Source organism: Seriola aureovittata, chromosome 16 (genome assembly GCF_021018895.1).
Source record: "Seriola aureovittata isolate HTS-2021-v1 ecotype China chromosome 16, ASM2101889v1, whole genome shotgun sequence".
Taxonomy (NCBI): domain Eukaryota; kingdom Metazoa; phylum Chordata; class Actinopteri; order Carangiformes; family Carangidae; genus Seriola; species Seriola aureovittata.
This window is the reverse complement of record NC_079379.1, coordinates 22,030,240-22,057,705: the sequence shown is the minus strand read 5'-3', so window position 1 is coordinate 22,057,705 and position 27,466 is coordinate 22,030,240. Positions and strand designations below refer to the sequence as shown.

General features: G+C 41.8%; 1 protein-coding gene across 2 annotated transcripts in view; it reads right to left on the bottom strand.

The window, feature by feature from the left end:
• Positions 1–27,466, bottom strand: part of khdrbs3 (KH domain containing, RNA binding, signal transduction associated 3) — a 101,987-nt gene that overhangs the window by 16,317 nt on the left and 58,204 nt on the right. For both annotated transcript variants that reach the window (XR_008829921.1, XM_056399832.1), the window contains 4 exons: positions 22,990–23,136; positions 21,994–22,133; positions 17,580–17,760; positions 5,740–5,822 (listed from right to left, as the gene is read on the bottom strand). Coding sequence is in view for 1 of the 2 variants with exons in the window: in XM_056399832.1 (XP_056255807.1) it covers positions 5,740–5,822; positions 17,580–17,760; positions 21,994–22,133; positions 22,990–23,136 (551 nt within the window). In the remaining variant the exon portion in view is untranslated. The remainder of the gene's footprint in view (positions 1–5,739; positions 5,823–17,579; positions 17,761–21,993; positions 22,134–22,989; positions 23,137–27,466) is intronic.

Genomic DNA, 27,466 nt, shown 5'->3' with positions numbered 1-27,466 from the left:
AGCCACCTCCGGCCCTCCCTTTGTGTTGTATAATGAGTGTTCTTGTCTGTGTGCGCACACAGAAAGATTCTACATTGACAGAACTGTCAAGGAAGTTGAAACTGTTTGATATCTTGCTTTTCAGTGTTTGATAATGAGGTGTTTCTGACGACGATCCGACGGAAATATTCACACCTCAGCTCCTGCAGATGTATTATAGTCTTTTTGCAGCGTTTTGCAGTATAAAAAATGAGTAACTAGCCCCAAAGTGATTTGCTGAATAATAGTCAGACTGGAGGTTTGTGTGTGCATGCTGGTGTTGAGGCTCTTTTGAGCAATTGATCCTAGACTGCAACACAGAGAAACTTAAAAATCCAGCCACTCTCCTCCTCTGTTCTCCTCCTCTGTGTCCGTCTTCTTGTACTAAGATTTACAGTTGTTCCTCAGGGATGCGTCTGCCCTTTAAAACGCTGTCACACAGCTATCCGTGTACCCGCGGGCCTCTGGGATCTAGCCTACGATGTAGCGTACCAAAGCAAGGTGCAAGGGAAGGTGCGAGGTGTCGGCAGCCGGCAGTCTCTGAGGTGTCAAGTACGAAATAATGCTTTGATCGTGCCGGAGCTACAAGAGAGACGACCTCGCCGTGACCTCAGCGAGTGTCCGGCCAGGGCTGTGCCACAGCTGTCATCCCTCTCATTTCCCTACAGAGACATCACCTTCTCTCTGCTAATAAAATTTGAGACGCTCTCCACACAAGCAGCCTCCTCCAGCCTCCTTGACCTTAGCACTCGATTGGTACCTAACTGCTGCGGCTCCCGATAAACTCTCCCGAGATGAAACCCCTCCGCCGCATCTCCAAAACAGACGGTAGCTCAGTACTCTGTGGTGGATAAACACAGTGAGTGGAGGCTGTGATCTGGGAGCTGCCATGGCTGTCATGCTGAGGTAGCTTTCCACGAGGTTCCCCGAGGCGTCAGCTCTCTTCTGAAAGATTTAAATGTTGTGAAATGTCTTCAGGGCGTCGAGAAACTGCTTTTTAGTTTAAGTCTCATGTCTTAAGGTTGTGAGTGCCTTATTTGCCTTTCAAATTTGATTACGTCTAAATTACTCAATTCTAGCTGCTCTGTGTGACAGGATGTGTACAGTATAGTTACACAGGTTGTCTTGTCTCATTTGTCAGTGGGTAATGTTTTTTATTTTATTTAATTTTGTGTACGGTAATGTGCAGCATCACATTTTGCATCAGTTTAAAACAACAGAGAACATTAAGATTTTATCATCTTCACTGTTCAGCAGCGACACACAGATGTAAAGTAACAGAGTTTATGGACTCGAGTTCTGCAGCGAAGTACAACGTTAAAACCACTATGAGAATAATTTTATATAATATTATTATTAAAACTATTTAGTAGCTAAAGATTTATAGTAGCTTTTAAGTAAATTACCCAACTGTGATTCAGACGACTATATTATAATTTTTATTAATTTATGCCTCAACTAGTTACTTTGTAAAATGCTACAAAATCATTCTATCAACTCATGAGGTTTTATTGTTGCTGTAAACAAAGACAATTAGGACAAAGTCATAGGACGAAATAAATGATTTTGTCCTAATAAGTACTTTTGCTTTTCAACACTGACGTACATTTTTCGGCTAAGAATACTAAAACCAAAAACATAAAATTTTAAGTTTGCGTACATCTATACTCAAACTTGCTATTTTGAGTATGGCAACATGCAGTGCAGTATAAATACCCAGATGGGGGTAAAATGATGGACACTTCTCACCCTCAATGGGCGCCATCTTGGCTACGTAGAGGAAGGGGAGGGACCTCCAACGTATTTTCAAACTTGTGAAAACAGGAAGCGAAGAAGGAGGACGACACGTCGCACAAGGGCAGTGTTGAAATCCACACACTATGCCAGTGATTACACTGTGTACACAGCGTACTATATGTCAGCGCACTGACTGAAATATCCAATTTGAGACACAGCGTTTGACTTTTAATGGAGAATCTTTTTTTTTGTTGCATGGTATCTAGTTCTTAAGCATCAGTAGCGCTCGGGGGCAGTGTTTTTAATACCTTTGTTTACTGCATACGTTACCTGTAATTGCTACAGGACTAGGTTTATCAGGACTGTAATGAACTAATTTTCAATTTAAACTAAACTAATTTAAATTTAATTCAGACGATTTCAGAAAACGATCGTTTGCAGTTTTACCAAATCTAATAATCACATCATATTCTGATGGTAATTTATTAATTTAGCACCAGTACATGGTCTTTTTGTCTGGAAGAGCTAAAACAGCTCTGATTTTTTTTTTAAAGATAAAAGTGGAATAAACCCTCAGTTTAGTGCAGATTTAATTTTTCCACTGATAAAACACTGCTTAATTATTTGACTGACTCGCCAAACCGTGATCACCACCCACAGCCGACTGAATTGCATGTTACATGGAATATATATTTCAAGTTAATGAAGGTATCAGTAAATCCACTGATGCAGCATTATAGGCAGCCTCTAACACCCCCCTCCTTCTTTCTCTCCTTTCGTGTTCACAAATGGCAGGCCTGTTTCTAGCATAAGCCATCGGGGTAATACCATGACAGAGAGACTGTAAATTGTTCTGCTTGTTATCCTCCGGCAACTGAAATCCTGCCACGCAGTCAGAGCTCAGATTGGTGAGTAGGAGCTCCTTAGGCTGCGAGAAACATTGTTAGGAGAGCCTTCTTGTCCACACACAAACACACACACACACACACACACACACACACACACACACACACACACACACACACACACACACACTCTCCTCGAGGTCCTGCAGCAGCTGGGACCTGCTATGACTTTCCTCAGGCTCGGGATGAAAATAAGGCACCTTTGTCCATCATAAAGCTAAATAGGATTGTGACTATGAAGAGGAAGCTGCGGAGGGAGGCACGGTATTATGTTGCAGTATTATTCCCTGTTCTTAAAATGCAATAATTAAAGGTAATGAGCGGATTACTATGGACACATAATATGCACTGTAATATGATCCTGTGGTTTGGAATAGAAGTATTTAAAGGTTCCATATTGTATAAAGTGAGACTTTCAAGTCTGTTTTGATTATAAAGCAGGTCTAGGTTCTATATTAATACTGTGAAAGTATCAAAGCCTCAGTCCACAGAGAAATGCACACAGCCTGGATTCAGAAACTGAGCCTTAAAACGAGTCGTCAGGACTTCTCCTACTTTGTGATGTCACAACAAAGCAGTCACCGCTCTCAGCCAATCCCAAAGCCCTGCCCACCTGGACCCAGCGTCTAACTTTGCAGGATTTGGTTTTACCTGAGAGTTGCTATATATTTTTATTCTATTACTCAGAAAACAGTCGGTCAGAAGAGAGGAGGCTCAGAGGCTCAGAGCCTCCTCTCTTCTGATTGGCTCACCAACCTGTTGTTACTAGAGCTCCAGAGAGAAGCCTGAGAGAGGAGATGTAAAACTACACTGAGACGGTTTTTGGTTCTTAAAACCACAAATATATCTTCTTTAGGCTCAACACTTCAAAAATAAAGTGTTTGTGGACACACCGTGAAAAAGATCAATCCCAGGCCGATCATATCACTGAAGTGCTGTGTTAAGCTTGTATAATTGTGTACATGCATAATGTGAGCCTGCACTAACAGTAACTTTTCATCCAAATCCAGGACGCAGGACAGAAAACAAGAGAAGAAGTAAGTGAATCAGCTGTCTCTGGAGGCGCATACTTAGCTGTCTGGTCCCTATTAGTTGCTTCGTCTCCCACCAGATAACAGACATGAAAATCTCTTTGAGTCGACCCAGCCTCCAGCCTTTACATGATGGACTCCATTTTTCTTCTGTGCTGCCACCAGAGCCCCCCCACCCCACCCCCTCCACACCACCCTCTCCCCCTCTGTGCTTTGCTTTCCTTTTAAAACAAATAGCTGCAGATTCCTGAGGCAGACCTGCATCCACCAAGCGAGCATCTCTATACCACTTCATGATACATCCCTCGGTGTGTTAGAGGAAGAGGAATGCTTGTACGTGTGGGTGTGTGAACTGCCCCCCCTCCTCCTCCAAAAAAAGAGAGATAGCACAAAAGATGGATGAAGCCTGGGTGACATACATCCTGACACCTCCACAAAAGAAAAAACTGACCACTCTACTTACAAAAGCCAAGGGACAGAATAATGATTTTTTTTTTCCTCTTTTCTTCTCTGTGTCTGTTTTCCTTTTTTCCTGTCGCTGCCAATACAATCCAATTTCTGACACACTAAATGTGGCAACTATCATTCTTTCTTTGAAGTGGCACACAGGCATACATAAATGCGGCACATTGTGCGCTGATGAAATACAGTGGGACACCAACAAACCAGAGCGAAAGCCTTTGACCTTGTGTGGCTTGGAGAGTGTGATAGCTCCCTGGATATAAGAAAATCAATATTCTGCATTTAGCCGTGCAGGACCTTCGGTTATATGGAGCAACATACCACTAAGACTGTTTGTCTTGCATTGACACGGGAAACACATTGAGGAAAATGCACCTCAGGCCAGATGTTTTTAAGGGCGATTAAAACGAAGATAATACATTTAACATAATGAGCTGCAATTAATTCCCCTGAGGCTGCAAGGGAGCGGTTTACTTTTAAGGCCAAACTGGAATTAGTCAATGTTAAATTCTGCTTCTTTTCAGTTAATCTGAAAGACCAACTCAAAGGTCAATCAAAACATTTCACACCTCACAAGAAACCTCACTAACAGGAAGTGTTCTTTAGAGTTTTAGAAGAAAATGAGCATGAATGACTCCTAACGGCTCAGGCGCCATAATCCAGCTGCTCTCAACCCTCAAGAATCTCAATTTTACCTTGTATTGTCTTATATTTACTGAAGCCCAATGGCCAGACAGCAGCAAACCTCACACGACCTCAGATGCAGTTCATAAACTTGACTTTGAAAGACATTGATACAACTCAGTACATATTCAAGTGCTCTTTAATCCAGTGCACTGTTACGAACTCTGAAGCATGATAACAAGATAACTCAGTACGCTCAGTTAACACTTTATCAGTTACACCTGGCTCAAACTAATGCAACAGTAAATCCTAACTTCATCAAGGCCATAACGTTTTGTTGAGTGTGTTGATTCTTGATTCTACTGTATGTGTCAGTGTGGAGGCTGATGCAGTTGAATTGTATTGCATCGTACAAAGAGGTGTTTGTTATCTGCCCTTCATTCATCTTCATTCATTTAAGTCAGGCGGATAAAATAATGGAAACACATGATTGTAAATTCTGAATTCTATCACCACACAGAATATTAATGTTGGACCGTTTTTTAATTGATTCAATCACTACATTTTTGAAGGCCGACATGTTGTATATTACTTATCTCTGTTACAGATGTTGTAGTGAATGCATTAGCATGCATTAATATATAATCTCTAGCTCTTTAGCTGCTAAATGTTCCACTATGTTCAACAGAAAACAGCTGTCAGCAGCTGGAAATGAGGTTGATGAGAGCACTGAGAGAGAAGCAAAAATAAAACCAAAACAATGAGCTGAAACAGCCTAAAACGCACCCTAAGGCTGAGAGGAGCTGGAGAGTCAGGTGATTAATTATCTGTGGGTTCTTCATGATTGTTACCTTTCACATTACACAGTCATTTGACCCATTATTAATATAAAAATACTGATTAGTTCAGCTTTGATTTTAAGTCAATTCCTGGAGCTTTAGGAAAAAAACTGCAGAACTTACTTTTGTCCTTGATTACTGTAGTTGTTGTCGTACGATTCATATCCCTGGTCATCATAAGCCGTTCCGTAGCCATCGTCATATTCCTGAGGAAGCACAGATAAAATGCAAAGGTTAGGTGAGGCACAAAAGGCAGACCACCAGTAAACATTTTGACAGCGAAGAGATGTTGATATGACAACCTGTGCAACATCACAAACCTGTTGAAATGTAGAGTGAAGAGGTCGAACAGACATAAGTAGAGAAGGAGCAGCTTTGTGCTTTCTGATGTCAGTTTGCGACTATTTCTGGAGGACGATTAAATGAGAACTATTACCAAATCATGGTTTTATATTACGGATTGTATTCCTATCCATCAAATTCTTATAGGGTATCTTTTTGAAAAGACATTGCAGGGCACAGAAGCCATCAACTTAGCACAGATATAGGTCAAACTGCTTCTTCTGCGGCTGTTGAAATAGCAGCCCATATGCAGCGGCATTAAAGTGCCAACTGCAGCCCTGCCCTTGTCTCTGTGTCAATTGACTGACAGTAGGATGTAAAGACTCTCGCTGTGGCTACGTTTCATCACCACCTCAAAGGATGAGCCTTGAACATCTGTTTGTGCTCCAGCAATCTGCCCCGTCGTCCCCCCCCCCCCCCCCCGCGTGTGCAACCCACCCAGGCCCCCGCCAAGAAGAACATCAAAGGGAAACCAGTGCCGCACCCGTCCTAATTTGGGATAAATGGGACTTACGTTCCACAAAAGACGTCGACCCCTTGCGACACATCTCTCATCCCCCACACACTTCCTGGCTAATTCCATCTGCCCCTGATTTGCATGCTTGAAATGAACGTCTGTAAGATTTAGCAGCGGCAGAAAATGCTCATCACATCAATATTATTATTAAGGCCCTAAATCCTGATTAGAAACATGCATTTGCCAAATGACAGTATTTGAATTGACTCTTTTATCTTTAATCCTCCAGTAACGAAGTATGTCTGAAGGAACTACACGTGACTCTCAACAAAGATGTCATGAGACTTCCTTGTTTCTTGTTTTTGAAATATTAGGTTTGGTGCAACAGTTGCTTAAAGGTCCCATATTTTACAGGTTTCTTGTGTTGATCCATAAGAAGATATATTTATGATTTTAAGAGCCAAAAGGCATCTCAGTGTAGTTCTACATCTCCTCTCTCAGGTTTCTCTCCGGAGCTCTCGTAACAATAAGTCGATGAGCCAATCAGTAGAGAAGCTCTGAGCCTCATCTCTTCTGATTGGCTGATTGTTTCATGAGCAATCGAATAAAAACATAGCAGATTTCAGGAAAATACTAAGAGAAACCAAATCCTGCAAGGTTGGATGGCAGGTCCAGGGGAGCAGGACTCGGGGCGTGACTGAGAGCAGCGTCTGCTTCATTGTGACATCACAAAGCTCATGATGACTCGTCTTAAGGCTCAGTTCCTGAATACAGGCTGTGTGCATTTCTCTGTGGACTGAGCACTCTGACACTTTCACAGTATTAATATAGAACTTAAACCTGCTTTATAATTTAAAAAAATCACGGAAATGTTTATACAATACGGGACCTTTAAACATTTATTTTCTTAAACTGTGGCAGGTGCATTACAGAAGTCCATTTTATATCCTCAAACCTCTCCTTGTTCCTCCCATAGAGTGGTATTCAGCACTTGTTTGTATTCCTGTTGTTGTTTGTGTGAGTGGGAGGTCCGTTGGTTTTTGCAGAGGTCTTTCTCAGCTCTCTTTTATTTGTCTAGAGGTAGCTTAAAGGGAATTCAAGTCCCTCCTGGCATTTTGTAGTTCTGCAGCTACAAGACCTTTTGCAAAGTCGACAATTCCCCATGCTAATGCAGGGACTAAGTTTAGTCAATAACTGTAGTTTTCACAATGTAAACCCCTTGAACCCCACCTTTGAAAAACAATACAAATGGCTGTTCTCAAAAAGCAATGCAATTTTGTCAAAAAGGCTGTAATTAAAAGCACTTTTCAACCGGCAGATAAATTGTAGACTTTGATTTGCAATTTCCCACCATGACCTCTTTCCTGTCAGTTGAAACACAAAAGACAAAATAATTACCCTGGCAAATTTTGAATAGTTCTTGGCAAAGATAATAACAATGACAACACTGACGACAGTAAAAACATTTTAATATTTGTTTGTTAAGATCTGTAAGTGGCAAATAGAGGGGAAGTGGACTGTGGAAATGATTTCTGAACAAGGTAATCTCAGAAAAAAATGCATCAGCAAGAAAGTCAATGTGTCTTTCGGAACATTTGTAGTTTTGTTTAAAGTCCCAGAATAAAAAAAATAAAAAAAATAATCCATGTTACTGCACAGCTTAACATAATCAAGCTGCTATACAAAATAAATGTGACCATTGTGAAGCTCATAATGCTCCATCATTGTTATGTTTTGAGATTTATTCAACGTAATGGTGATTTTTTTGGCTGTAATTTGAGTCATTTTACGTTGCATAATACTGTATCGTACAGGCATTACATGCATTCCTGATTAACATCTTCAGTTTGCCTTCTGTAAAATGAACCTCTCCCCGACATGTAGCCATCCACTGCTGATGATAAGTTCCTTGGTGTTGTTACATATTGGGGAGTTTCTAGCAGACAGACTGAAAAGCTCTGAAGCGTGGGAACAGAAAAGATAACAAAGCTGGTGCTACGTGCAGTATAAGAGTCAGGGACGGCGTGCCATATATTCACAGTCGACTACCAATTAATTCAATCAATTAACAAGCGGGCGTGGTGGAAAAAAAAAGAAGCAGCGATACAATAATAATAATAATAATAATGTCGTCAGAAGTAAGTAAGAAGTAAATATTATATATTTATATAATATAAATGATATAATATGTCAACCTCCTGCACTAACAATAAAAGTTGGACATGTCAAACCAGACCCTACCCAACACAATTAGACAACATAGAATTTGGATCCGGTCTGACTCGGGCCCCTCTACTGATAAGCAGTGCTGAACAAATCCTAACAATATTCACTCGTAGATACAGATATCAAATAATACGACGGCCCTGCTTGATGGATATTAATAATCATCAGTTTTATTCTGATCTGGCACGAGAAGCAGGCCCGATCATAAATATGTATGAGATTAACATCAGACGGACGAGACTGATACTGTACTTTGTAGACTAAGTCAACCAACCCCATGTTCTCATCTTGTCCTGACATCTTGGTCTTTGGGGATAAAGTATGACTGAGTTCTTGCAGTAGCTCTCAGATAATCTCAGTAGTAGTTCACAACACTACAAAGAAAAAACAGTGGCAGCTAGAGTTACTGTACAAGAAATTACAAATGTTTTTCTTTAAAACTGCTGGATTTATCTCCCACATCCTGTGCTGGGAATCAGGTTACAATCAGCTGTATTTTATCAATGAACTGTTAAGTATTTAAAAGTGGTGGAAAAAAAATACAATGCAATTTGCAATTTGTTCAAAGTTGCAACTTAAGTCGGTAAAAGGAGTCTCCTGCGCTTCAGCCCCTCCACTGATGGAGGTCGGCGCTCTCATAGCAGGGTACAAGTGGTTTGATGGGCAACTTCTGAACGACTGAAGCCAAACGAAATACTGGAGCACACGATTCACTTTAACATTGTCACAACAACAAGACAAAGCACTCACAGAAACGTTAGCTAAATTTAGGTGATGAATGGGAAAAAGCTGTGGAGGTCAATCAAGGTCATCGCTTTCCACAGCCTCAAGATAGCAATGCGCCGACAATGTGCCTGACCACGCGCTCAGATGGACGCAAGTGTATTTGCTATTCAAACTACATGGGTGTTGGGCGGGAAAATGACAGTCGGTCTGAAACTAGCCAAGACACTTGTGTTGCACTTTGCACTGCTTTGCGCCGGGTGTATGACTTTCCTGTCTCTCTCTCTCTCTCTGTGTGTCTGTCAGAATAAAGGTGAAATGTCTCTGTTGCACAGTACCTACTGCACGCTGCAATAAACACACATGGTTATATGAATTTTGAATGGCGGGAATCTCAGCAGGACAAAGAGTAAAATCATTGTAGCCCAGGTCGGGAAAGGAGGCTCTGTTGTCAAGTGAGACACAAAAACATGAAGAGAGTCAAAACCTGTACAAGATGACACAGTCAGCTGTCTCCACTGGTTACTACACACTAACCACAGACTTTTTCTACACATCAAATGAAGCCATAGCTACGCTTTGCTTCTTACAGACACGTGACAATAAGACTAAAGAGAGGGTGTATTCTGTTAATGTGAGTTTAAACCTCTTGATGACACAATGCTACGTCTCTACTAGTTTACTGCATATGTACAAAACTGATGTCAAAAGGTTAAAAAGAAGAAAAAGAATATAAATGTAAACATCATGCACTGCAATGAAAAAATGAATGCTGTGCTGTTTATTATCAACAAACTCAATTAGCACTGCTAGCATCTAGTCCAGCTGGACTATATATGGAGAGTGAAACTTGTGAACATTACAAATTAACAGTAAGTCTAGGCACTGCACATCTTGGCTGCTTATAAATAAAATCTGATTTGAAAAGAAAAAAAAAGAAAAAAGAAAGTTCATGAGGCAATCAGAGACACAGACATGTGATCGCCTTTAGGGGCTGAGTTTTCAATGGTTAATGACACAGAGCAGCGGTGACTGTATCATGAAATGCTGGCAGGAGCAAACTGAAAAGGTGGGATTAATTAAAAATAATGAGCTGCGTGGGCCGTACCAGTCATATAAGCGACTGATATCACAAACTTTTATCACAATTTAATACGACGTTGTTTCAGTGGAACAAGTTTCACTGCTGAAACCCCGCAGAGATCTGAAAACATGCAATTTCAAATATTCAATTTGATTTGTGTCTGAATTGACAAAATGAATTCTCTTGTGCATGAGAAATAATAATTAAATGGATTTTTTACATACATTATTATGTTCCTGTGCTATGGAGACAGCAGGGGGTGTTGCTATAACACAGCATGTCTCAATTGAAATGTTGTTTAGTTTTCCTCCTCATTAGTAACCTGTAGCCTCTTATTTGAGCTGCAATATCGTTTACTGATGTACAGAGAATTTCTTGTGAGAAAACAAATAGACCGCACCTGATGAATAAAGTTTGCTGCTTCAGTCTGACGTGAACATTATGGGGAAAATATTATTAATGTTATAAAAGGAAAGAAAATACAGAGCACTCAATGTGCTTATATTTCTATAATGTTCCCACAGGGACTCCAGTCTCCAGTAGAGCTTTGTGACTTCACCTTGACATGCTTTTTAATCATTTCATGTAATTCATATTTAATATTATGGCATTTAACAATAGCTCTACTTCTCTGTCATTCAACATCGATTTTACACCATGTGACTATCTTTTATTTGATCTGTTTCCTCCATTTTTTTGTACAGCTGTGAAGATTATACTGTTTTCCACAAGTGGAACAAGTGGAATATTTAAGAGGGAGACTGTTTGATCCAGACTGCATTTATACAGGGATTTTCATCCAAAACACTGTGCAGTTTGCCTCTCATTCACCCATTCACCCACACCGTGCAAGGCACCGGTCTCAGCCTCAGAAGCAGTTTCAGCTCATGGACAGTTTGACATGCGGACAGGAACTGGCAGTCAAGCAGCCTTAACTTGGATTTTATTTTGCCAGTTCAGTCTGTGCATCATGTCCAGAGGCCGTCCGCACACAACGTCAGGGCTGCGCCCAGTTGGGGTCTTAGAGACAAATTTAATGTTCAGCATTACATGATTTCATGTAATGAAAACATGCTACCACTGGCTGATTTTCATCACTAACAGCCTTAAAAAATCAGAAAGACCTACCGGCGGCCCCTGGAGGCAGAAATTATGCCCCATTACACGTCATGGTAATAAGGAGTTGGACGAAATGTACAACGTACTGATGACGCTGCCAAAGAGAAAAGACCACAGGGTCGTTAAGATCTTAAGTCTTCACCCACTCTGAAGCATGAATTCCACGGCAATCTGCCAAGACGACACAGAGGACATTTTGTTGCTGCAGAGTGTCGCTGCAGGAACATTTGAAGAGTAGCCAAAATGCTAAGGGTTCATCCTCTGGCGACTGTGACTGTACTTAACTTTATGGCAATCAACTACTTCTTGTGACCAAGTGGGAATTCCTCCATGAACATGGAGCTTGGGGAAAGTTTGCACGGTTGGTAAAACATTAGGATTCACCCTCCGGGGACCATGAATATCCAAAACCGATTTCACTGGAGTCCCTTTCAATAGATTCAGAGACAGACAGACGGTTGTAGGTCAAAGCAAGAAAATGTGGAAAAGGTTTGATCTCTTGAATCCAGGCCTGTCAAGAAGAAGCTATGTAACCAAGGTGAAAAGTCCCATATCATAGGAAAAGATTTCACTGGTTCACTGCAGTTCCAAGGTGAAAATACGCAGTCAAGTAACTGACTGTGTATTTCACTCATGATATATCTTGTATTATATCAAAGGTAAAAAACTTCACCAGAGGCGGTTTTTAAATGTGACTAAGACTAAAAGTGTGTCTGACACAGACCGACCAACATCCTGACAGCTGCAGGCCACTAACGAGGCAAAACCAGAACATGCAATACGTCATCCAAGACCGAACCACCGTCTGAGCAGATGTGATTAATATCTCTTTCCACACGTGGAAACCATTTCTGAATCAAATCATTCTGATTAAACCTTTCTCTTCGCTTCCTCCCATTGACAGTTCTCTGTCATAACACACATTACTCTGTTGCTGATGCAGGCCACATACATTGTTAGCGGGGCAGGAATTACACACCCTGATTAGTTTTCAGCACAAGCCACGTGCCATTTGTGTTAACCGAGTCCTCGTCTCATCTCGACGGTGAGTCTATCTAGGTGCTGTCCGCTCACATTGGACAACAACTGCCCGGTATTAAGGACCACATTAAACTTTTAACTACGGCACCTTATTGCCATTTATTAGAGCCGCTACTCTATAAATGAGTTACAAGCCAGCTGAGGGGAGAAACATGCTCGGTTTATAAATCACGTTGGCACTTTTAATATAATTCTTTTCTTTGGTGTCTGACACATGAGCGGGGCCACTATAATATCTCATGTGTTGCTACTGGTAGATCATTTACTCAGAATATCTTGGAGAGCACAATAGCGCAACAATGCTGCAACAGTGCTGTGTTTCCAACACTAAACAGGATTAGCGTGACAGCGAGAGGTTGAGGGAGGGAGGAGGGGTGAGTAGAGACAGAGAAGGGAGAGAGAGAGAGAGAGAGCAGCCCCTAAGTGAGTCTTTCATTTGTATGCCAGTGGATGGCTGAGAGGTGTGTTGTTAAAAGATAAGGACTGGCCTCTGAGGCCACTGAAGACTAACAGAGGGCCTGGCACTGCATGTTACAACAGCAGTATCACAGCCGCTCCTCTGTGCTCTACAATACCATTGTAACAGATAGGATGCCACTGACACCCAGAGCAGGCTTTTCAGGCACTGGATTTGTTTCCTGCACACTGTACTAAATCCAAATGAGTGCAACAATACACTGTCCTGTCCTCACCTGCCGCGTGGATCCAGGTGTCACAAACGCAAACAACAAAGCAAGAAAATTAAGCAAATCAAAAGATGAAGGAAAGCCTTGTTCTTCCCAGACGACTAAATTACAATACCATCTGTTCAAAGAAAAATGCCCTCGCCTCCGTACAGCTGTGCCACACGCTGCTCTTAACTTCTTAACGATAAAAGCAAAATAACACCCTATGATATTGCTCTAAAGAAAACAAATAATCCAGCACTTGCAACCCTCGGTCATCTGTCTTGGTCCAAAATTTCTCAAAGTAGCTTTGTGTCATTTATTCAGCTTTTCCTGCCAGCATATTTCAGAGAGCTGAACAGGCTGGAATTTGCTGAAGCTTTTCCGCTGCAGGGGTTGAAATACTACTCAGGCTATTAGATTGAGGATGCCAAAAAGTTGGCCCCATGCATCAAGTTGAAGTATCACTACCCTGTGTTACGCTTGACAAATGTCTCGGCTTTCCCTTCTGTTATTTTACCACCTTTGGTTTTGATCTTGGCCAAGTTTTAAATAAAGTCTATTTCCATCTGCCAAGTATTATCTGAGGACTTCGTGTCATTTATGAATTAACCCTGCAGAGACACATCCGCACTGCAAAATGAAATTCAATATCACTGTGTCTGATGAAACTAACTGTGCTTGACTGTACTTGCTTCTGGGGGGGTGGGGGGTGGAGCCAGACGACAGGTACACCCTGTCAGTCTATCACAGGGCCAACACATACACACCCATTCACATTCACACCTACACATAATTTAGACTCATCCCTCCTCCATATTTTTGGACTACATGCTAGATTATCAGATTTCGATCCTCTGGACACCATGAATGTTTGCACCAAATTTTTTACGCCGATCCGTCCAATAATCACTGAGATGTTTCATTCTGGACCAAAGCAGCGAATGACCCACAGTCTGACATTGCCATTCCCTCCAGTCATGCTGCTAGCATGGCTAATAAAAGCAATTTGCACCACAAAAACAAATTACAGCTGCGTTTTAAATGGGGAATTTATGGATGATTCACATTTGCAAGAGATAAAATATAATTTAATTTCCCATACAATTATTACAAATCACAGGTTTTGTCCCATTTGAACAGGTTTCAATCTTATCTTCATGACTGGTCTTGTCTGCCGCACCAGTTGCATGCAGCTTCTTTATTACTGTATCTGAAATATTTTCCTAACCATTACACCCAATTTGGATTAAAAGGGCTGCAAGGACAGCACCACAGAGAAAACGACTCAATTAACAACGCTTGGCTCTCTACAGGGCCGGACATGCAGAGAAGTGCCTGAGGGGGATGAGGGTTTTTTTTTTTTAAATGCTGTAACAGTCAGCAAGGATCCAACAATGCTCAGAACGGATTATTGTATCTGGAGGATTTAACATAAATAATGCAGCCCACGTGCATTGCACATTTCTTGGTTTTCACACCCAAGGGAATTAAGCTTCTGTGTAAACAGAAACAAACACAGTTGCACGAACACACAGCTCTAGATTTAGCATGAAAGTGAAGTTCTGCTACTTTGATTAGCCACTTTGATCAGTTTCCACTTTGGCAGCGTTCAGACTGCAACAAAAAGATGACATGCACCCTCGTTTCTGAATTGAGAATTACATCATGTTTAATTCTTCTCCAATGGGATTAGCAGCAGGTAAGACAGAGATCTCTATGCGCCTAATGAATTACATCAAATGAGATTTGGCTGCAATCATAGTAACCATTCAAGACTGATGGGGCTGCCAAGAATGGATCATGGGATAATAACATTTCTGTGATTTTGTTTGGTAACAATTGGATTCAGAGTAATTTGATACTGATACTTCTAGTACAAACAGAAGCTTTAACAGAGGTGGATTATGTAAACCAAAACAAAAAACATCCAGACAAAGATACTGTACTCCCATGCGTCATCGGGACAAAATCACCTAGAGGTAACCCAGGCCTTGTGTCTTTTGTCAGAACAAGAGGGAAGAAGAAAAACGCCTCCAGCTGAACAAATGTTTTCGCCCGTGGCGATGCAGCGCAGCAAAGACAAATGGCGGGGAACATGCATACGAGTGAATACTAAGCAGTGATAAATGAAGGCAACAAATGTGCAAACAAGAAACATCTCTCTGTCATTTCATTGATGAATACAAGCGCCTATTTGTCAGCACCCGATGGAGAACACTTGTCCTGGGATGGTGATATATTCAGATAATACAGAGCAACTCATTCAGCCTCTAATTTGCAGCGATGTGGTTAGATTTATCATCTGGCAGATGCTGGGGGTCTCTTTTTTTTTTTTTTTTTTTTCTTCCCCCCACTCAGATACACAGGTGCAGGTGTCGGGGGATGCAGTTTACAACTGTGACAATGATGGGAAACAGCTGGTCCAGGAGTCATTCTCTACGACCTCCACGCATTTGAATTGCAACCTCTGAATAAACCTGTCAGATGTGGTTAGGTATGGGCTGCTGGGGCAATTTTCCAACGCGGGCCACCTCCTCTCTCCTTCTATCTGCTAAATATGCGATGTTGATGCTGTGGTCCCCGGGGAACTTGCCTTGACAGTGCGGCAGGAGACTCTCTTGGCTAATGCACAAAGGCTCTGACTCTAAGCCTAATATATTCATCTCTGGCAGCTGTTGATATTAGAGCCAGGCCCCCATAAGACTGTGCAGGTAAGCTACAGGACCAGATCACAATAATGGCTACAATAACAAATTCACACTCTTTATGCAGACACATGATGTATCCAGACAAACAACTAAATATGATGGGTTTGAATTCAACTCATACAGGCTCATATTGAAGCGTCCATGTAGAGGAGATATTGTGCTGAGAGGGGAACAGTTCACCCAAATTACAACACAACATGTTTTCTCACACGTAGTGGTGCGTGGTCACGTTATTCTGCGCTGGTGTTTTGTGTTGTCTGTCTGTAATGTTTGTGCAGACAATCCGACGCACCGGAGATGAGTTGAAGTTCATTTTTGATGCTCAAAATATTGAAAACACATTTAAGAAAGCAGCAGCAGCATGTGTTTGCAGACACTTTGTTCCCGTTACTGTGGATAACCTTGCCGAAAGAAATAGTCTCGATTATCCAAACCAGCCGAGTCTTTATAGTGAGCAGTTTTAGTGCAACACTCCAAAAATATTAACTAATATTACTTGCATTTGGGGGATAGTAATGCTCTAAGTTTCATAACTTTTTGAAGATGTAAACAACAGAGTCATTGATTCAGCTGTGGGCTACAACTTCAGTCACATTCTTTTGGCTAAATTTGCACCAATTTTGTAAAATTGTCACCATTCAAATGATGCCAAATTAGCAACGTATCCATCAATGTACACACAGCTGTCACTGCATTAAAACAGGACGATCCTCAGGGAAGTCTTGCTTTGTAAGAAACATTTCTTTTCTATGATTTCCAAGCGGATTCATGAATGCGATGGATGTCAGATCAGCGATCGGGCAAATAAGGGATTTAAGGTATTTGATTTGTCTCCATGCAACTGCTGACCGTGTTGGTGCTTCAGCCAAATCAGCAACCAAACTACGACAGCTAACCTTTGGTTGTTTTCAGGACACCAGAATGAGTCTGATCCCTTCAGCCCTCACAGTGTCTTTACCTCCAAATATCACAGTTTGAAAACCTTTTAAACAGTTGTTTGGGAAATCTCAAAATCTGGAGGATAAAATCAAAAGTGTCTCTCCAGATGCAACAAGAGGTAAAACCTGCAAGAATGAATCAATTGTACAACAACAATCCTGTTACCAGACAAGAACACTGGAACCCTAATATTGATTCGATTTATAAACATGGCTTATGGCTCATTTCATCAGCCATTAAAATACTATATACTAAAAAATTCTCAAGTATGCAGGAAGAAATGTCTCTGAAGACCCAGTGAGCTGACAGGAGACAAAATCCCAGTCCACCCCTGCGCTACACGTCCATCCACCACCGTGACCACACCCTAACTTTCCACCTTGCTACGTAACGGACAGAGCTGTCTGCACTGACACTGAATACTGGCGCTTAGTCTCGTCAGATGATGAAGAGTCTCACACTTACTCACACGTTTTGCTGTTAGTCATCGGTGGGCGACCACACTCATCCCTGTGTCTGGCTTTTTTATTTTTACTGCACTCTGATTCATCTTTGTTATTTGTCAAAGCTACAAACAGCTAAAGCACAATGGATACAAGTTCTCAATGGTGACTTGGTCTTTGACCCCATTTAGGTTCTCACATTTATGTACTTACATATTCTCCGTACGTGTCCTGAACTATGGGAGGAGCCGGTCGGTATCCGGCAGCTAGCGGGGCGCCTCTGGCTCTCTGCACCCCCCTCCCTCTGGAGGATGGAGCCCGGCTGGGTGGGGCTCCTCTGGGTGCCGCTCCTCGGGGCACCGCTGCATGCAGGGGAGGAACTCCTCCTCGACTCCTGACACAAGACACAAACATCCGCCCCAGGTTTAGACCAAAGAGTCTAATTTCTATCTAATTCCGTTATTCTGTTAATTATTGGAGGGAGAAATAGTTTGGTTGGATCCGATAACACACTGCATACTCTCTTTCTACACAACATGTTCGTATGATAAAGCATTAAAAGATAGTATTACAAGGACACTATTATATTTCATCAATATGAGATGCCCGCTGCATTCCATGTCTTTATGTTGAGGCGCTGTAATTTATTATGTTTGGAGTCAAGCTGCCTCGTCTACTTCCACTTCCAGTAAGTGATTTCCACCAAGTCGATGACTTTGACGATGAATTTGATACATTCAGCGTCAGGTTTATATGAGTAGGTGGAGAAACGGGAACAGCGAGGATGGAGGGCAGGTTCCTCCAGTCGAGAGAAAGTGAGTCACGTTCATTACTCAAAACACAGCATGTCTTGTGGCTGAATTGCTTTTCCTGTCTATTAAGGAAAATGTAGAAGAAAAAAAAGCCAGTTCAGTGATGGATGTGTGTTGATTTTTAAAGGTTCTATATTGTATAAAGGTAGTTTTCCATGTTTTTTTTTTATAAAGCTGGTCTAGGTTCTATATTAAGACTGTGAAAGTATCAAAGCCTCAGCCCACAGAGAAAAGCTCACAGCCTGTATTCAGAAACTGAGCCTTAAAACCAGCCGTCAGGACTTCTGGAACTTTGTGATGTCACAACAAAGCAGTCACAGCTCTCAGCCACGCCCCAAGCCCCGCCCACCTGGACCCACCATCCAAACCTTGCAGGATTGGTTTCTCTGAGTGTTTTTACCTGAAATCTGCTTTATTTTTATTGGATCACTCAGAAAACAGTCAGCCAATCAGAAGAGAGGCTCAGAGCCTCCTCTCTTCTGATTGGCTCACAGACCTGTTGTTATTAGAGCTCCAGAGAGAAGCCTGAGAGAGATGTGAAACTACATTGAGATAGTTTTGGATAATATCAGATATTGTGGAGCACATTTCCGGGGTTTGCTTTTACCTTTAACATTTAGGTAAACAAGCTTTTTTCTCTCTGCAGAGAAACTGCCACTGTTACTGTTGAGATACTGATCTCTACAGTCATCCAGATGAATTAACACAGAACCCGGAGTCAAACCTGCTCTGTAATCAAAATGGAAGCAAAGTCAAGCCGCTCTGTTGGAAATCAAAGGCAGTCTGACCTTGTGGTTTGGTAAAATGTTGTCTGGGCTTTTTACACTGACTGAGCTTTCTTTTAGAAGCAGTTAACTGATCTGAAGCAGCAGCAAAAAACCACCAAGGTTGCTCTCCAGGTCATTTTCTTTCTGTGCTTTCCATTTCAGCTGTCAGCACACTGCATGGGTGAAACATCACACATTTGGGGCAGAAGGACAAAAAAAAAAAAGAATTCTTTAATTTTCTGACTAACAAGGACAGCGGCGGATGTTTACTTGATAGAAATTGGACCACCCTCAAGCAGAGAAAAAAAAGTACTGAGAGTCGATTGTCCTTTAAGAGCTGGACTTTATTTCCAGCAACAACTCCAGTCAAAGTCAAAGCAAAGAGGAAAAGGTGACGGCCACAAAGTCTCCATCCAGAGCTTGATCAAAATCAAGCACATGTGAATGTGAATGTGCACAAAACAGCACGCGACTTCCTGTGTAGGAGCCTGTGGGACTTCCCGTCTTATCACACTCGCATTAGGCATGGTAAATGCTAATTATGGTGTAATTTAAAACACAGCCAATTATATTCTGACTCAGAGCAATACAAACACTCCATCTCAGTGACCTTGTTTATCTCAAAATCTGATGAAACGAAGTGTGTTTTCTTTTATAAACACAAAGAACAAACAAACGCTTTGTGATTTCTTTTTTTTTTTCTTTCTATTTTTAAAGCACAGCGTCAACACACACACACACACACACACACACACACACACACACACACACACACACACACAGCATTAGAGTCTTCTAACGGCCATGAGTATTTTTTATTTGGAGACTTGTGAGGTCTCGGAGGAGCCGGCATTAGCGTTGTTTCACAGGGATAGCAGGAAGGGAAGCGTCGACTAGCGATGGTTTGCATATAAAGGTTTTTATGCAAATGTGTCTTAGCTTTGCTGATGATTATGGACACCAGCACCTGCTCCACAGAACACCAGACACTGTTTTACCATCACCCTATTAAAGGTTCTTGCTCCCTTAATGACCAGTATAACCAGTGTCAGCACCCAGTAAGGCAGGTCTCAGGTTAGATATGGCATCAGGACACAGAACCAATACGGTAAATGTCTCGAGGCTCATTTACCGAAGTGCCGATGATAAAATGAAGCTCCATATGTCAATGACTGTTTCTGTGGAGCGCCACAGTTCATAGGTCAACGACCTGACGCCTGGACGTTACCACTCTGATTCTACATTGAGTCCTAACGCTGCCGATGGAAGGGGAGGAGGGCGGTTAGATGCCATTTTATCGTGAGCCCTGTGGTTGTAACAGTGAGTAGGAAGTATGGGACATTTCTGACAGGTGCGATATCTCCTACTTGGCAAAAACAAATGCAGAGGTGTTAACAAACTGACGCCAAATAGGCTGCAAACAAACAGTTTAGTGTTAAGTGTAAATAGAATCTAATCAGTGCAGCTATGTAATAAGTTATAATCCTTATAATCCCACTTCTGGTGCAGACAGTTTTAAGAGAGGAGGACAACTGATGACTTTATAGAGTTTAAGTTGGCGGATATACAGAGACAAACAACCATTCACACCTTACTTTAGTCAGAATAGAATAGGATAATGTCAATGGACAGGGAAGACCAGACTCACTAGCCGTAAAAGTTTCCTTCTCTTGTCCAGCTGGTTTTCCTGCAGGAACCAGCCTGGGAAGTTCATTAAACAAGCAGCCATTTGCAAAGTTTCACGGTGCAACTTTAAAAAGAAGGTAACAGCAGTGCTTTCGGTTTGTAGTTTTAGTTTTATGCCAATCATCTATGGTTTCTCCTCCTCTTTGTAATTCCTGCTGAAGTCTGCACACAGTCAGCACAGTTAGAAATATCAGGGCTCATTTTTCTGCCTTCAGAAGAAGCTGCTGCGCTGCCATTCATTCTTGTAGAATATGAGAAACAACTTCTGGAGAGGCAACTCATCACATTAAACAGGAAGTCTTTGTCTGGTTTAAGTTTTATTTCAATGCTGTGTCCTGTATCAGAGTGTACTGGGACATTATGAGCTATGATGCTCAGAAGAGAGGAGGCTCCGAGCCTCTCTTCTGATTGGCTGACTGTTCTCTAAGTGGTTGAATAAAAATACAGCAGATTTCAGGTAAAAACACTCAGAGAAACCAAATCCTGCAAGGTTTGGATGGTGGGTCCATGTGGGCGGGGCTTGGGGCATGGATGACTTCTTTGTTGTGACATCACAAAGTTACAGAAGTCTTGACAGCTGGATTGTTCTGTCTTTGAAAAGACATGTATTTATTGCATTTGACTTCATGTACCTCTGTATTCTAGTGAAACATCTGTTTTTTCAACTCCACCAGATTGTCATTTTATAATTGTGTGAGAAATACATATATATATTTTTCTCATAAGGAGTTTAACGGCAAAATAAACATTATGGAGTCAAGATCACAAGGTTATCATGTGTTTTTTTTTTTAAGACTCACAGGCATCCCACTCCACAGTCTGACCTGTGAGCTCTCATTCACTTGCAGCACGCTCCTGCAGCGCAGTCCCAGGATCAGCTGACTGCGCAAGGAGCTGTTGCCTTAATAAATCAAGAGCTAATACACACATATAGCAAACTACTGCCATCGTTTGCGCTGATAAATCTGGCCCCAGTTGTTTAGGCATCGGGGAAAAAAAACTGTCTCCCTGAAACATTCACAGAGCTCTATCATGAAATAAGGCCTAAAAAAACCACTTTAATTTGACATGCATGTCTTGTATTATAAAAACAACACAAGGAAAAATATATGACTTGTATTATTGTACCAGACGCAGGCAGTTGTGAATGTGCTCTAACTCTTAATGGCACCATTAACTCTGAAAATGCAACAGGACACCGTACACATCCATTTACAGAAAAAACACTGGCTTCCCAGTAGCTCCTTAACTGTAAATTATACCCAGTCCCCAGCTGAACTAATGTGTACGTATACACAACAACTTGCACACACACACACACACACACACACACACACACATGCACACTTGGAAGCATTTTACCTGGGAGGCCCTGGAACAGGTGTCCCTCTTCCACGGGCGGCTGACTTGCCCCTCACCGATGGCACCTTGGCATCCTCGGAGCCGCCGTTCAGGTATGTGAGCTCCTGCAGCTGGGCCTGTCTGATCTCATCATTGTAATCCTGCACACAGAGAAGCAGTGTGTTCACACACACACATGGAGACAGCAGTAGACTCGCTTTCAATTACTCTGTATTAAATTACGTCCTTTATCTCCAGGGCTACAGCCCCGGGAATATCTAATTAATGTACTTTACAGTACTGCCGTGACCGCTGTTCCTGAGGCAGCTAAACATTTCAGATATCCCGCTGATAAATCCTTGGGACACCCCCTCTTTTTTTTTTTTTTGCCTTTATCTTCTCTTTTTGCTGCCAAATTATAACACATAATTAACACGAAATTGGTTCTTTAATCATGAAAGGAGTGATACGATTGTCATGTGTCCGCTATATCAATAAATATGTTTTGTGGCAACAGTGAGAAGAGGTAACATGGAGCGGGGTGGGAATGGGGGTAATTAATGATGAGATGTAAATCATCATAGCTCAGAGCATCGGAGAGCTCATCCATAATAAATGGAGGAAGAGTAAATACGCTCCACGCCGCACGCTGCTGCCAAGAAGGGTTTGGTCGATGCAGAGAGATTCCCTCCTGTGCTCTTTTATTCCTGTTATACCCACGACTTCCCACCCAGAATCACAATCACACACACTGAGCCAGATGCTTTCCACACGCACACGCACACACACACACTGTGACGGCCCTGACAGAATTACAGCGCTAGTTACAGACGGAGGGTGTGAGTGGAGGAGTGGGTTGACTCTGCTGTGTCTCGCTGGCTTCACTGTGGACAGGCTGAGAATGAGTTGGCCGGGGCCAAAGAGCAGCTGCGAAGAGATTCAGGAGGAGGAAAACACAAACGCCAGAGAGAGAGAGTGTGTGTGTGTGTGTGTATAGAGAGAGACAGGGGAACATACTGGTATGAGAAACTTCTTGATCTCCTCCAGAGCGTGACCCATCCTGGCGTAGGCCTCAGCGGGCGGGGCGAACACCTCGATGAGGACGTGCAGGTCTTCGTTCAGGTGGTGATATTTGGCCTCGCCGCTCTGTCGTAGCTCTTCTTCCTGATGGAAAAAAAAAAACAAAAAAAACAATGAAAAAGAGTTTGGTGTCATATATCCTCTGTCTAGGGAATGAGTGCAAGTTAGCTGTCACGCTCAAGATCATTTATCTTTTTTTTTTTTTTGTATTCCAGCAAGGATTTACTGCAGGGAGTTTTTTCCGTAACGGTTACATAATGAGGTTTGATGCTTCGGTGCTGCAGAGTTACAAAAAGACAAACAGAAAATATTTATGTGGACTTATATTTCTGCGCGCAGGCAATCCTTACAATCCTTTCAACTGCAGCTGTCACATTTAACCGATTGCTTTTGTCCTCACACAGCTGCCTGTCCTCGTAACAAATGCACAGATGAAGTATGTGCTGTTGTGCACTTCATCATAATATCTGCTCTCGTTCTGACTGTAGCTTCATCAAAACAAGTTCAGCAACTCCGGGGAGGAAAGAGTAGATGTTTTATAGGTTGCAATATTGATATTTTATAAAACAATAGAGATACGATGTAAAGAAAACAAGCAATCATTCACAAAAAAAATAAAAATCTAGACAAAAAGTATTTTTATATTTATACTTCACTCTTGTCAAAAGAGTGTAAAGAGTCGGTGTCAGCCCCTCCACTAATGGAGTTGGAGAGTTGCAGAGTAGGACAAGATACAATCGTGGATGGTCTGTGTTTCCACTGAGTGACTCCGCGACATCAGTCCAATTAAACATGACAACAGATTTCCAGCAGTCTGCCTCTCGGCTGGAACCGGCTCCCTGGGGCCTGATACCAAACGCACCCACGACTTACATGCGAAAAAAAAAAAAAAAAAAAAAAAAGTTTCCCTTTCAATCTTGTGAAACTTGTGCTTTGTCGAATAGTCTCAAAAACCACCTTGTGTTAGCGAATACATTTCCATTACTAGTCGTTAAGGTCGCAAATTTCAAATTGCGCATTGAGCATGTTCATGGAAATGCAGCTACTGGGTTGTGTTGTGTCACGCTGTCGCACCTTCCTACAGCGGTCCATCGAACTGAGCGTAAAGAGTGGTTCAGTAAAATAAATAAAAAGAACCTTGTCCTCAGATGACCGAAAAATTGGGTCATACCAGTTATGATTCATAATTAAGTCCAGACTGCGCTGCGTGGAAGCTGATAAAGAAAAATAAAAGCAGGTAATCTAAAAAATAAAATAAAAAATAGATCCAAATAGTGGACACACTGTTTGATCTCTGGGAAGTGAAGCGCTGAAACACCAGCGATGAACATGTTTCACTAAAGGTCAATGACCTGTTATATTTGCTCTGCAGTAAACGTAGTTCTGTTCCTGCTCATGTTTCGTCCCGACCAATCCTGGAGATCGGCATCAGGGCCGTTCCTCGGAAAATAATAATGAATCGGCTAAAATAAAGCTTGATTGACATTTGATAATGTTTCTCAGTTTATCTCGTTCCAGTTGTTATTGGTTGGAAATGTCGTTGGTTTTTTTTCATTTATTTTTCATGCATCAAACCCAGCAACACAAACCACATACTAACTCACGTGACCAGCTGTAGCATATAAAACAGTGGCCGGTTCAAACAAACATCTCGCTTCCACTACAACTCCGCCATCTTTGCTGGGGTTCCAGCACCAATTCAATCACCTGTTGCCACCACACACACACACACACACACACACACACACACAGAGCATCTGCGTATGGAAAGTAACAGGTTTTAGCTGTAAGCGGGTGTAAAGCAGACAGGAAGTTCCACTCAAACCTCTGAAAGTGGAGCAGATGTAACTGGGCTCTTCTCGACCTCTGTGGTCGGGGGCGCAGTTAAACTTTGATTGCAATGGAAAAGAATACCATGTAAACAGTGAGGGCAATGGCACAGGCCTTTAAAGGCCCAACAGAAGCAGGCCAGTATAATGTTACCGATGGCGAGAAATAGGACAGCAATAAAACCCCAAACGTCTCCCACCACATTACACAAAGGAAACAACAGGTTTGGCGTCCCAGTTTCCCCTTTTTCAAAAAAAAAAAAAAAAAAAAAAAAAAGTCTTCTCCAGGGCTTTCCAATGTCGGCAACTTCCTCTTCCCCTTCTCCCTCTCCCAGCACCAAGCAAGCCAGTGTCTCTGATGTCACCTAATTATAAATAACCTTCTTTTAAGAGTGCCTGTGGTATGTTAATGATATGTTAATTCCCCCCATAAATCTGCGCTTTACGAGCAGGGGGCTCCTTTGCACATAGCAACAGCAGCGCTAACGGTGTTGAGTGGGGAGTGTAAGCAGGGTGCAGATCTGTATCTCCTCTTCCCCTTTCATTTGTTCTTTGGTATATTTGCATGAAAAAAAAAAAAGAAATGAAAAACATGCGCTTTAACTATCATCAGCCAAAAAACAAAACAAACAACAACAACAAAAAAAACAGAGGATCTAATCTAATGTTAGCATACATCATCTGAAGACTCTGTTCTTTTAGTCCATCTATACGATCTGTTTAATGTGTCCAGTGTCATTTTGTTTGAAAGCGATCTGAGCGTGTGACCACATCATTTGCATATGATACAGTTGATATCGAGGCAGTTTTCATACATGGGAACTCTCTCCAAGCACTGATAAGAAGCATCCGAGATCCAGCTCAGTGCTTTAGCAGCTAAGCAGCCCACGGCAGGAGATTATAGCTGTCTGTTTCTCATATCTATTGCCAGCATCTTCCTCCTGTTTACATTTTTTTTCCTTCTCTCTCTCTCTCAGTAAATCTGCTTATGAAAAGTCGTTCACCCTGGAAACAGAGGGCCGCGACGCCCTGGACACTGGAGCTCCTACAGACGGAGCTGCGAGGTAAAGAACAACGTCGAGCTCTGTGTGCATTCACATTCAAATGAAATATTTAAGGGACAGACGCTGGATAAATGAGGGGCAGGTTCTATTATGTTCTGGCTGAATGACAGGTGACGCATCATACTGTATGAAACGGTGCAGACATCCGCTGCTCAGCTCCATCAGCCTTGTTTATCTACACCTCTGACATTCAAAGTGGATTATAAACACAAAGAGCAGATTTACTCTTTAACATGGTAATAAAAAACATACACTCACATATATTCAGAGCCAATGTTGCTACCAGCCGCGGCTTAGCAGCAAGTCTCCTCGACTGAACCTACCATACGATATCTCCCCCTGTACTGGCCTCCCTTCACTGGTTACCAATGACAGAGGGAACTATTTTATCTGTTTTTAAAGCCGACAGCATGAGACTGGTAAATCCACAACACCAACAGGAAAGACAGAGAAGAAGAAAAAACAAATGTACGGTGGCCCTGAGAGCTCAAAACACGTGCAATCAGACAAAACACAGGCAAGTTCAGAAAACATCTTCATCACTTTGACAACACAGGTGCTGCAAATACTCACAAACAGCACGTGTGTTGTCAAACTGATGAGGATGTTTTCTGAATTTGTTTGTTTTACTTGTATGTGTTTTCTTAAGTTGCAGTGTGTTGAGCTTCAGGGCCACCGTAGATATTCACTAGAGAAAACAGAAACAAAAACAGAAGGACTTCGTTCATAACGGCTGAGTTTGCAAACGGTGAAGGGACGGAGCAATATGATCAACTAGGTGATGATGATAATAATAGATTGAGCAGCTACTGCAAAATCAGTGGGAGCAAAACAGTACATTGATTAGTATGACAATGTCAATAGATGATTATTTACTGAGCCTGTGAGCTCACAATTTGGTGCAAAACCCTGTCGCCATGACGTTTTATCTCCCATAATTCATATCTTTGTTAACATGATTTCAACAACACACAGCTGGGTTCATGTACAGGCCTCGCTCTCTTTTAATTTCTTTTAAAATCTTCCACTTGTCTGTAAAGCACTAAATGGTCTTGGGGCTCAAAGACTATCTCTCGATCTGCTTGTGCGATATGAAGCATCCAGGTGATCTGGGACAGGTTCACTCTGTGTTCCCAGAATCAGAACCAAGCGAGGTTTTAGTTTCCACACTCCCCACCTGTGGAACCAGCTTCCTGAAACACCTGAGATCGGCTCATTTCAGTCAGGGCTTAACACATCGCTGTTTGCTGCAGCTTACCAATGAATCACAAACGTAACATCTTTTTTAATCTGTTTTAATCTGTTTTAATGTTTTTGCTATTTTAATATAATCTTAATGTTCTATTTCTAATGTATTTGCCTCTGTAAAGCCCTTTGAATTTCCTTGCGTCTGAACAGTGCTACATAAATAGACTTGCTTTCTCCACAGCAGTTCACCAAAAAGTTTTTTTTTTAAAAAAAGAAAAGAAAAAAAAAAAAGAAAATGTGATTGTTTTGTTTTTATTGTCTATCAGGAAAATT